Source organism: Mesoplodon bidens (assembly GCF_964165515.1).
Source record: "Mesoplodon bidens genome assembly, chromosome: 6".
Taxonomy (NCBI): Eukaryota; Metazoa; Chordata; class Mammalia; order Artiodactyla; family Ziphiidae; genus Mesoplodon; species Mesoplodon bidens.
Window position 1 is genome coordinate 40,919,789 of NC_138162.1, and position 12,565 is coordinate 40,932,353.

The window sequence follows — 12,565 nt, forward strand, 5'->3', positions numbered from 1 at the left end:
TGAAATGATAATGTTTATTTCTTGCTGACCGTCTTATATGCAACCCTCCCTTGATTCAGCCTGCAGTTTCCATTCCTTGGGAGGTGTTAGGATTATTAAAGGAGAAATGAAATGAAAAAGAGACAAATGTTCAGGCTTTGACTTCCAAAATAGGACTTTTAAGCTCCTGGCGTTCAATAAAAATCTGGAGATTTTTATTATAGAGAAAGGCAAATTGTCCTTCCGAAGCCCAACGCGTCCTGAGAAGCTGGGTGGCCACCTCCGATGTCCTGACTCCAGACCCTCTTGTCTTCCACGACACAGAAGAATCAGCAAGCAGCGCAATAACAAAAAATGTTTAAGTGGCTATTTTGGATGACAGTCAAGATTTCTCTGTAACCTGGAAGACAGAACAAGGATGGCAAGTGTCAGTGCACTTATGAATCAAAACCTGCTTTTGTAATTCTCCAGCCCTGGGGCTGTTGGAGCAGAGACCAACTGACCCTTGCCATTCCTGGCGGGGTCATGCCAGGCCACCCGCCTGACTTCCAGGTTTCTCCTAATGCTGAGATCCTGTGACCTTCTTTCCAGAGCAGCCAGAATTTCCATGCTTCCTAAAGCCTGGCCTTGCCTGGAGAACAGTAGGTGAGTTTTATAGTTCTCAGGGGATGGAATCAACATGGCCTTGAAATATTTCACAAGAAGGGTCCTGTGGGGCTCTCCCTGCACTTCTATACACAGCAAAGAGCAAAGGCTTCTGGACAAAGCAACAAACTTTAAAGCCACACTGCCCATGACCAACTGGTCACTAGTCTTGTGACATAAGGAGAAAATAAGGACCACTGGATCCTAAGATTAGATTATTCAATTGAAAGAAATGTCCTTTGTCTAAGACTCTAACTTACCTTCTTTCCTTTTCTTTTTTTTGACATTACAATGTTTAAAAACTTTTTTTGCAATGACTGATGACATCATTTGGTAGCTGTTGCTGTTTCTAAGTGGTCTTTGCAAAACAAAGTGTCAGGCCCCCGTGACCTTTATGACATTTTACTAGTGCATGAAATTCTCAAAGTGGAATCACTGACAGTAATGCGTCTCAGGGTTCAAGAGTCAGTAAAACGAAAAGCTACTTATGATGGGAAAACAGCTTCAGGCTATAGCTTTTGGGGACAGAGAGAAGTAAAATTCACTTTAATTTCTCATTTTTAGGATGGCATTCTTGCCAAAATGATGAATGAGAATCAAATCCAGTCTGCCTTTGTCCAGTGTATGGAAAGAAAAGTAACATGTCACGAGGCGAAAGCAGTCAGCTAAATTCACAAATTAGAACCTTCTACAAAATAACCGGATTTGCATGTTTGCCCTGGGGCTGGGTGTTCTCTTCATGAATGGGTCTTTAGTGGGGATCTTCACTGTCTACAGCCTGTTTTGACAGATAAGTTCATCCAGTAGTTTCCCAACATGCTAGACAGAGACCCAGCTGGACGGCTGGCTCCCAGGGTCAGCAATGTCTGTCGGCTGGAGAACTGGGACCCCTGAGCGGGATGGCAGGGGAGCCACACAAATAGAAGAGACCAGAGCACCAGGAAGTGCCTCCCCACTGACAGAAGCCTGCACAGGAACTCAGGACATCAAACCAGACTGAGAAGGATATCCACCATGACAACTGGTTAATGAGTGTTCACAATTGCACGAACATATAAAATAAGTCACTAAATGAGAAAACTCAACATGTCAGAAAATCCTACAGCTCATATGGGTATATATATATATATATATACTTGATAGAGGTTCCCAGATTTGAAAACAATTCTCAAAATTTATATGGCATTACTAAAAATGAGTTTTGAAGCTGAGAGTTTTCTAAACAATCAATAACTATAATTATTAACTAATCATTTTCGTCTCTCATGATGGTGGAAAGACTGAATTTTCTTTCCATTCTTGCTAAAAGAATGATATTATAAAAGCTGTTATAAGCAGCAAAAAATGTAGTAAGAAAGCATCATAAGGTTAGTAGATAAAATAACGTTTTTCTGGGAAAATAGAAATCTAGACATTAGATTTCTATTTTCCCAGAAAAGAGAGCAACACAAATGCAATTTTTTTACTCAGCAATAAATGCCTCTGTCCTTGGATTTTTAATTGTCATGTGACCACTCCCCACCCCCACCCGCAAATGTTTCATGTCTAATCCAAAATGTAGGGGGAAAATGTGCAAAAAGATGTTTATCCCAATTTTATTTATAATGGGGGAAAATGTTTGAGTATTTCATGGTAAGGAACAGTTAGGTCAATCAGCATATGACAACGCTATTTGAGTATTATGAGCCATTAAAACTAATGTTTCTGAAGAGCTTCTAGTAACATTGAAAAAGAACTGTCATGTTACATTAAAAAAAAAAAGCAAGTACACCAGAAACTAATAGGATATTATACGTCAGTATACTTCAATTTTTAAAAAAGCAGCATATAAAATTGTACATTTTGTATGATTTCAGTTCCATTAAAATATTGTATGTCTAGGAAAAAGGTGAAAGGAAAAAAAAACTTTCATTGCATTGCAATTGCCCCGAAAGCCAAAGGGGCACTGTTGAGTCCCAGGGACGGCTGGCATGGAAGGACCTTGGTTTGCTGCCTTTCAGCACAGAGGTGGGAGCATGGACTGTCAGTAATAAATGCCTGGCTTCTCCTTCCCATGCGAGTACTGGTCACAGAATCACGTGATTCAGAGGAAGCAGCCCTGGCCTCCCTCTAGGGTGACTGGCCTTCCCTTCTTGGAAGACAGGAAAGTCATCACTGACACTGGCTGTGATGTAACCCGAGGGCTGTGCAGAACCCCATAGGGCTCACACTGGAGGATGGCATGGAGTGGGGGGTAAGAAAATTCTTGTGATGCTCTGTTAGTCACCCTGGTTGTGGGAAATGGGCACTCATGGCTGAATCAGTGGCAATCCAGGCTCTTGGCCAGAAGAACAAGTCGTATGGTCAGGGAATCCCTTACCTCATGCATCACATATGCATACACACACTTATACACAATACACACATCACACACATACACACACACACTTATACATATATACACACATGCATACACTCATACACAAACGTATACATGTATATACACACATACACTTACACACATGCACATACACAGTTACATGTATGCATGGGCACATGCACACGCCACACATACACATATACTTATGCAATACACTTGTGCACACTTGTGCACACACACACACACAGTATACACACATACACATGCACTCACAACACACCCACTACATTACAATATAAATACTTAGCAGAGGAGTATAAAGGGCCCCAGTTGTGGTCAGAGGGCCTGACATTTAGTCTAAATTGTTAATAATTGAACCGTGCTGTTTGGTCTAAATCTCTCTTTTTTTTTTTTTGCAGTACGTGGGCCTCTCACCGCTGTGGCCTCTCTCGTTGTGGCGCACAGGCTCCGGATGCGCAGGCTCAGCGGCCATGGCTCACAGGCCCAGCCGCTCCACGGCATGTGGGATCTTCCCGGACCGGGGCACGAACCTGTGTCCCCTGCATCGGCAGGCGGACTCCCAACCACTGCGCCACCAGGGAAGCCCTGGTCTAAATCTCTTAAACTCTTTCCTTCCAGCCTCCAAAGAGCATGGTTGAATCACACCATCTGTAAGATCTCTTTTCATTGTAATATTCTGTGATTTCGATGGGACAAGACACATTATTCACCAGAAGCTTGTCCCAGTCCTTTTGCTGTACTGCTGACAGGAACCCCACAGGCTGAGTCACAGCCTTTGGCGCCTGGCCAGGCCACCCTCACCAAGCGTCAGCCCCTAGAGTGACGGGCATCAGAATCCGATCCCAGGGAAGTCTCTACTGTAGGTACCTGTGAAGCTTCTTTCCTGCCCCTCCTCCCCACTCCCACACACTTCTTTGATTCTTCTGGTCCAAGAATTGCCTTGTGAACAAGAGTCACGGGCAACCTTCTGAGGCTGGGCGTTTCAGCCAGGACTAGCCGCCGTTTCCTGGGGTCATTTCCTGCTCCGCCACACACATTTCCAGAGATGCAGATGGAAGGGGGCTGACTACTCCTTCAGTCCCCTTTCAGGGGCACCTCCCTGACCAGGCGTTCAGTGGGGACAGAAGTTTCTGTCCCTGACGTGGCCCCTGCCTGGCAGCTGTTGAGTCCTCTCACCAGCATGTGACCCTTGGTTGCAATGATAAAAGTGACCTCAACCTCAGGTGGCCATCCAAAGCACAGTCACAGTCCCTGAAAATAGCCCCCTGAGAGCAAATTCCTCGGACAGTCGAGTTGAGCCCCAAGGCTGGTTAGGGGAGCAGGTGCCAGCCCACCAAGCTCTGTGTCCCTGTTGTGATCCTGGAGCTGGCACCCATGATAGGCAATAGGTGCTCAGCAAACGTCTGGGGAATGATGAATCAGAGCATGTTACCCTCATAAATGGTGTGGCCTAAGTCGCCAAGAATCCAAAGTCCTGGGGCTTCCCTGGTGGTGCAGTGGTTAAGAATCTGCCTGCCAATGCAGGGGACACGGGTTTGAGCCCTGGTCCAGGAAGATCACACATGCCACGGAGCAACTAAGCCTGTGCACCACAACTACTGAGCCTGCACTCTAGAGCCCATGAGCCACAATTACTGAGCCTGTGAGCCACAACTACTGAGCCTGTGAGCCACAACTACTGAGCCCGTGAGCCACAACTACTGAAGCCCGTGCGCCTAGAGCCCGTGCTCTGAAACAAGAGAAGCCACCACAATGAGAAGCCCACACATGCAACAAAGAGTAGCCCCTGCTCGCTGCAACTAGAGAAAGCCCATGCACAGCAACAAAGACCCTACATAGCCAAAAAAAAAAAAAAAAAAAGAATCCAAAGTCCTTAAAAGACTGTTGGTGCCATCCGAGGTATGAATTCGAACTGAAAAACAAACAAAAAAACCCCAAAACACTGAACAATCAACAAAAAAAGAAAAGAAGCCAAACAAAATTCTCACTTCTTCCTCCCATGATAACCATTTTACAGGTTTTTTAAAAATAAAAAATATCAAATCTTCTTAAAAGCAATCTTTCATTTTTTTAATCCCCCCTTCCCCATAGTAGGGGGCACAGGCTTTGCTGGGCTGCTCTGAACACATGGGTAGTACTGTATATTACTCAGCAAGCTTTACTGTTACTGGATATTTTTAGGTTCCAGCTTTATCTTTTTTCTCTTGTTCTTAAAAAATTGTGCTAAAATAAATATAACATAATTTTTTTTCATTTTAACCACTTGTAACTGCATAGTGCAGTGGCAGTAAATACATTGACATTGTGTGCAACCATCACCACTATCCACCTCCAGAACTTTTTTCACGTTGCAAAACTGCAACTATGCTTTTACTCTTAATGAAGCTTTTCAGCTCAGATCTACCCTTTGGTTTTACAGCCTGGCTGGCATCTAGCTGCTGTTGAGGCAGGAATAGCCAGGCCCAGCCTTTCATTTTGGAGTGGCTTTTCTGGGGTCACACCATCAGGGTTTGGTAAGACTGGTGTAGACTCTGGACACTGATAGGGCCACATGTAGTTTTATGGTTTCAGGAAATCCTGTAGTTTTAATTGTAAACCCCTTTCTGCAAAAAAGACCACCCAGAGTTCTGATTCTTATCCGAAGGTGTGGGATCCAGATTCTGGAAACAATCAGAACTCTCAGAAGTGCCCTCCAGCCCATGCCAGGGAGGCTTTGGGTCCCTGGGATGCTCTTGTCCATAGGGGAACCTCAGGTACCCCAGGGTGGCCACAGCTCCCAGGGGATGAGGAACCTGTTGTCCGAGTGCATTTTACAGCAACTCTAAGAAAAAGGGTCCATGAAAGGCTGCTTCTGGCTCCTAAGAAACTGTACCTTTTGATTCCCACTGTGGCTGCAGGAAGTGAGCTATGAACGGCCTGGTTTCTCCCCTTCTGCAGGAGGCAGAGCCGGCTACCCATGCTGGGGCTTTGCCAGGCAGTTTCAGCCTAACCAGAGTTCATGGCACTGAAGACTCCGAGATGCCGCCTGGAATGACCCCACAGCATTTCCCAGGGCAGGGCAGTGAGCTCAGTGGAACTTAAACTCTTCAAATTTGTGTAGTAATGATTCCGAAGTATGGCTTCAACATTTCAGGAGCTTAGGTGGTCCCATAGCCTTATGGACAGGTACCTGCTTAAAACAAAAGTATAAAGACTCCTGCAGTCTTCTGCTTCATTTGCACAGCATCCTCCCTCTGCCCCTTTCTCCTGTTAACAGGACTCCCTTCTTGGGGGAAACTGCTCCTTTCCCAACACTGTCCTAGGGTCCCCAGGGCCAGGCCAATCTTGTGACTCTCTCTCTCCCAACCACTGGGATGGCTCCATGACCCAGACTGGAGCAGTCAGAATCCTTCTTAGGGATTTTACTTACTGAGGCTGCCAGAGGCAGCCCTTGCCTCCTGGGTCCTAGATCCTGGTGTCAGATCCTGTGATATGAAGCACTTTTTTTTTTTTTGCGGTACGCGGGCCTCTCACCGTTGTGGCCTCTCCTGTTGTGGAGCACAGGCTCCGGACGTGCAGGCTCAGCGGCCATGGCTCACGGGCCCAGCCGCTCCGCGGCATGTGGGATCTTCACGGACCGGGGCACGAACCCATGTCCCCTGCATCGGCAGGTAGACTCTCAACCACTGCGCCACCAGGGAAGCCCATGAAGCCTTCTGAAGCAGGAGAGATGAAGCTGATGTTCGGGAGGGAGTTGACTCACGAAAAGGAGGTTCTACTCCTCTAAGGCAATCACGATTTCAATTTCAGTGTCATCCTTTTGACGCATATTTACGTGTAGCTTTTAATTTTACTCCATTAATATTTCTTTTCTCCTTATAAAAGTAAGTCATGTTTATTACGGACCATTTAGGCAAAACAGAAATGAATTCTACTCCCACAACCGTAGAGAAAATCACCCACAACATTGTAGTCTTTTTCCTTCCAATCTTTTTTCTTTGCCCATTTTTTTTTTTAAACCAGTCTTGAGATTTTACTAAAAATGGGTTTTGTCACTAGAGCTTTTGTCACTTACAGCTACCATGCAGGTCAAAACTAGGGTTTCTAGTTGATGGCCTGCAGTAGTGTGGTCTCTAAGTAAAGATGGGCGGGAAGGTATGTATCTTTTGTAGCAAGTTTTCTCTTGTTCCGCAGGAGCTCCCTCCACCTTTGTATAGGAATAGAAAGCTTCTCTGTTCCCCCATTGCTGAGCCTGAATGATCCAATTTGGTTCGGGGGTTCACCCAAGGAAAATGGAAGGGGCCTCTTTTCTTTAAAGCAAAAATACACGTGAGGGGCTTCCTTGGTGGTGCAGAGGTTAAGAATCCTCCTGCCAATGCAGGGGACACAGGTTCGAGCCCTGGTCTGGGAAGGTCCCACATGCCGTGGAGCAACTAAGCTCGTGCGCTACCTACAACTACTGAGCCTGCGCTCTAGAGCTTGTGTGCCATAACTACTGAAGCCCGTGTGCCACAACTACTGAAGCCGCATACCTAGAGCCCGTGCTCCGCAACAAGAGAAGCCACTGCAATGAAAAGCCTGTGCACCGCAACGAAGAGTAGCCCCCGCTTGCTGCAACTAGAGAAAGCCTGCACTAAGCAACAAAGACCCAACGCAGCCAAAAATAAATAAAAATAAAAATAAATAAATTAAAAAGAAATACATGTGAAATCACCTGAGCTCTTTCTGTTTCCCCACACCATTCCCAACTTTAGTAATAATTAAGTACCTAATAAACTGGGTTGATTTCCACCCCTGAGAGTTTAGGTTTAATCACTTTCTGGACTGGTTTGTCCCACGAGGTGGGGTACTGGCAAATGAAAACAAAACAAAGAAAAGGAATTCCTTTTGAATTAGACACCAACAAACTAATGCAACAAGCAACAGTTTATTTATTAAAAAAAACAGAAAAGAAAAAAAAAGAACTAAAAAGAAAAGAAAACCTTTTTTACTACATCTTATAGATTAAGTAAAAATACCTGTATTAATATATATGTATATACATACTGCATATATATATATACATATGATATAACATTAAAATTACATGCTTCTCAGGACAGAAGAATTAGGACATGTTCCCTTATTTCGATTTAAAACTCTATCACAATTTAAAATCACTGCAAGAAAACTTGCTTCCTTTATTTTCGTTTTGAGACTTCAAGTACAGGAAGTTATCAAACCAGGATCTAAATGTGGAGAACCATCTGCTATGCACAAATGACAACAAACTGCCACAAATCATGAGTCGGGGGTCTTCTGAATTCTCACACAGGTCTTGGCTCCCTACAACAGTGTCAGCCTTCTACCTGAGATGACAGGGGATGATGAAGCGTGACAGTCTGCAGGTTCCACGTGGATGTTCACACTGACGTTGAAACAAAAGCAAACACAAACATGTCTTATCGTAGCAACAACACTGGCCATGAAATTGCTCTAGAGGAGGTTTCTTTCTCCCCTTTCCTTGTCAAAGGAAACATAAAAATTGCCAAAAAAAAAAAAAAAAACCCTCGGGTGAAGCACCTCTGGCGATGATCAGCATACAGCAAGAGACAGAGAGGGAGCGTTTCTTTCGCGACAGCTCCGGGCTGACTTGGATGATTTCAAACACACCCTCTTCTGCAAAAGGCACTCACATATTGTCTGTTTATAAATCATACAGTGGGATTCCTTACATGGGAGTTTTTCCTACAAATATAAAAGAGATAAGCTGAGGACATGGTATAACAAAGAAAAAAGTATAAGAAATACACATTTTGGATAAATGTGCACTTTTTTTAAAAAAGGACAATCAATATAATAGTTTAAAAAAATTTCATTGAAAAGTTAGGAATTCCAGTAAAATTATCTGTAAGAAGCAAGGTACTAGAGGATGAGGGATGGAGGGAGGCTAGCTTTTCAAATGGCCAAAGGAAAGGATAGGGTCTGCTCTTAAACTAGAAAGACCATTCACACACAACGCAATGTGTGAGAGGAGGGAGGTAGTAGCAGAGAAATAGGTGAAGCGGAAGGGAGGGTGGCGTCCTTCAGGATGTGGGCGTAGGAAGGGACGCGCCAGAATCTGCAGTGGGAAAGATGGGCTGTGTTCCCCTTGCCTCTGCAGTTGGAAGAGACCCTGCCCAAACCAAAGGCTGCCCTCACCGGGACACGACCGAGCTAATGGAATTATAAGATGTGCCACTGTTGCAGCTTGAGGCGTAGGCCTCCTGGCCGTTGCCGTCGAGGTTGATTTTGAACACAGAGGACGCCTTCAGTAGGAAGTCCGCCGCATCCCGGCGCCCCAGCTCCCTCAGTTTGGACATGAGGATGCCGACCGTGCTCTCGGGGTAGGAGGTCCATTCCCGGAGCAGGGCGTGGACTGGGCTCGGGAGGAACTCCTTGGGAGACCCGTTATTGGTGTTGTACTTTGCCACAAGGTCGGGGAGACCCAAGTTCATGGCGAGAAGGCACCAGTCCTTCCCCATGGGATCGGGTGGGTCCAGCAGGCGACTGAGTTTCCTCCGGGTCAGGAGGTTCAGATCTGACGCATGGATGTCCATGCCCAGGCTGGCCTGTGAATAGACGTCGTGACAGCCGAAGCACATGATGCTGCTGAAGCTCTCCTTGTACCCGCCCATGGTGTTAGTCAGCGAGGTCTCCTTGAGGGTCTGTGCCCGGAAGAAGTCTCGCGGCTGGTAGATCATGACGGGCTCGTGGTGCTCTCTCAGCTGCTGGGGGCTCAGGTAGTGCTTCACCGTCAGCAGCCCGGGCAGCGTGGTGGCCATGACATTCTCGATGGTGCTGCACACCGAGTCCAGCAGGAGGCAGCACTTGATCTTTTCCGTCTCCAGACCGCGCACCTGGACCTCGATGCCCTGGCCGTGGTTGACCAGGAGCACCAGCAGCTCGGCCCCACGGTTGGCAATCTTGCAGCCGTTCACCCACAGGCGGATGTCCGCGTCTCCCTCCGTGCTCTGCTGGTGGATCCACCTGCACAGGTTCACCTGCACCTTGTGAAAGATGCCGCACGGGAAGGGCGTGACGTGCTCCACGGGGACGATGCGCACGCCACCATAGACCCGCACCTCGTCCTCCTCATCCGTCCATGACCGGTGCAGGTTGTCAGTCTTGATCAGGGCGGGGATGTCCACCATGGTACCGCTGCTCAGGTCCCGGGCGCAGATATCCATGGCATCGAGAATCTGCAGCAACTCCTCCACGTCGCTGTCGGGCACCAGGCGCTGGACATCCTCCATGGTGTAGCGGCCCCGGTAATGGTGCAGGGCCCGTGGGGTCTCGATGGAGAGCAGCTTCCCCAGAACGTTGGTGCAGAGCCAGCGGGGGTCTAGGAGCAGCACGTCCTGGACGGTTTCACTCTGCATGATGTTGATCTGCCAGAGGGGACAACGAGAAGTCACACATAGCAACATAAATGGCCAGATGCTTCAGCTGCTCAGAGCACTAAAGGGCCTGAGCAGGGATGAAATCTGTGCAGATATTGTAAGGAATGACTCAGCACATTCATATGGACAGATCTCAAAAATCAATACTGAGCCAAAAAACCAGCTTGGCAATGTCATAAGGGAGATTCTGAAAAGACTACCTTTGACCCCTATAAAAGGTCAATGTAATAAAAGACAGAGAGAGAGAGAGAGAAAGAGAGGGTAGCCAAATGCAATGGGTGATTTTTGACTGGATTTTGAATCCCCAAATAAATACACAAATGAATAAAATTAGCTATAAATGAAATTACTGGGACAAGTGGCAAACACTTGAATGAGGACTATAAATTCAACAATAGTATTATATCAATGTTATGTTTCCAGGAAGTGATAATTAATTATATTGTGGTTATGTGGGAGAATGTCCTTCTCCTTAGGAGGTACAAGCTAAATTTTTTAGGGGTGAAAGGTCATGATGTTTGCAAAGCAAATAAATAAATAGAAGAGAAAGAGATAAAGCAAATGTAGCAAAATGTAAACAACTGGTTAAATTAGGTGCTCAGTATATGAGGAGATATTGTACTAGTCTTCCAACTTCTCTGAATGCTTGAAATTTTTCAAAAAAGATTCAGAATGTTACAATATTAGACTGTTAGGTAAATTTTTAACACACATACATATAAAAAAGGTCTAGAAAGATATGCTACCATGACAGTGGTTGGCCCTGGAGTGGGGAGAGAGGAAAGTGGCGAGAGGTGGCCAAAAGGGACTTAAGCTTTTCCTGTCACATTCATTTCTTGAAAAAGCAGAAGTCAGAAAGAAAAAAAAAAAGTGACAAAAAATAGAAGCAACTTTCCCCTTTACGAAACACTTACCCATCCCTCCCTTCCCTCCCTACTCTGGGCTAGTTCTACAAAGAATGGTGATCCAAGGTGGACTCCGTTTTCACGTGGAGGCTGAGACCTTGGACCTGTTTGCACAAGAAGTACTTTTCTCCCCACAGTCTGGTTTAAATCTTTGAGATGCCTTGTAGATATGATTCTGTTCAAAATTGAGACTTAGAGTGTACATTTCTGGAATGTAGAGCAGTATCTACTTAATTTTTGATAAGGCATTTGGTGGAATACTGCCTGTAGTTCAGTCCTAGACACAACTATCTCCTCAGGGTCACAAAAGACAGACTGATAAACTGTCCCGTATTGGAGGAGACTAAGGAGACAGATGACTGAGTGCAGTGTGGGATCCTGAGCCGAAAAAAGACAGGACAACTGATGAAATCTGAATAAGATCCTTAGATTACTTACTAGAGGGCAGGAGTAGTACTGGAGGAGGGGCTGGAGGCCAATGAGAATGGGGGCCACCTGATTTAGATTTCCCTTCTTTGTAATTCTGTCTTCATTTACTTATTAAAGTCTCAAAGGCAAGGAGGGATGTGGTGTCAAATAATGTGGATTAATCACTATGAGCTAGAAAATTGCTGGCAAATGCCACAAGGCAAGAGAATACTGTATTAAAAAGAGTGAGCTTATTATTATGGTTACAATATGTATTTTTATATCTAGCACTATATTACAAGGTAAGGTTTGATCCCTTGTTTATCCCCACCCTTGAATTCAATCATTTAAAGTACTGCTGGAGAGACCTTCAAGATGGCGGAGGAGTAAGACATGGAGCTTACCCTCCTCCCCACAAATACATCAGAAATACATCTACATGTGGGACAACTCCTACAGAACACCTACTGAACGCTGGTAGAAGACCTCAGACTTCCCAAAAGGCAAGAAACTCCCCATGTACCTGGGTAGGACAAAAGAAAAAAGAAAAAACAGAGACAAAAGAATAGGGACAGGACCTGCACCTCAGGGACGGAGCTGTGAAGGAGGAAAAGTTTCCATACACTAGGAGCCCCTTTGCGGGTGGAGACGGGGTGGGCGGGGGGGAAGCTTCAGAGTCACGGAGAAGCGCAGCAACAGGGGTGCAGAGGGCAAAGTGGAGAGATTCCCATGCAGAGGATAGCTGCCGACCAGCACTCACCAGCCCGAGAGGCTTGTCTGCTCATCCGCTGGGACGGGTGGGGGCTGGGAGCTGAGGCTCGGGCTTCGGAGGTCAGACCCCAGGGAGA

At 45.9% G+C, this 12,565-nt stretch overlaps 1 protein-coding gene across 2 annotated transcripts in view; it reads right to left on the reverse strand.

Annotated features, from left to right (window-relative positions):
• Positions 1-7,903: 7,903 nt before the first annotated feature.
• Positions 7,904-12,565, reverse strand: part of DAPK1 (death associated protein kinase 1) — a 214,514-nt gene continuing 209,852 nt past the window's right edge. For both annotated transcript variants that reach the window (XM_081236405.1, XM_081236404.1), the window contains one exon: positions 7,904-10,392. In XM_081236405.1, coding sequence (XP_081092531.1) covers positions 9,160-10,392 — 1,233 coding nt within the window. In that variant the 3' untranslated portion in view covers positions 7,904-9,159. The remainder of the gene's footprint in view (positions 10,393-12,565) is intronic.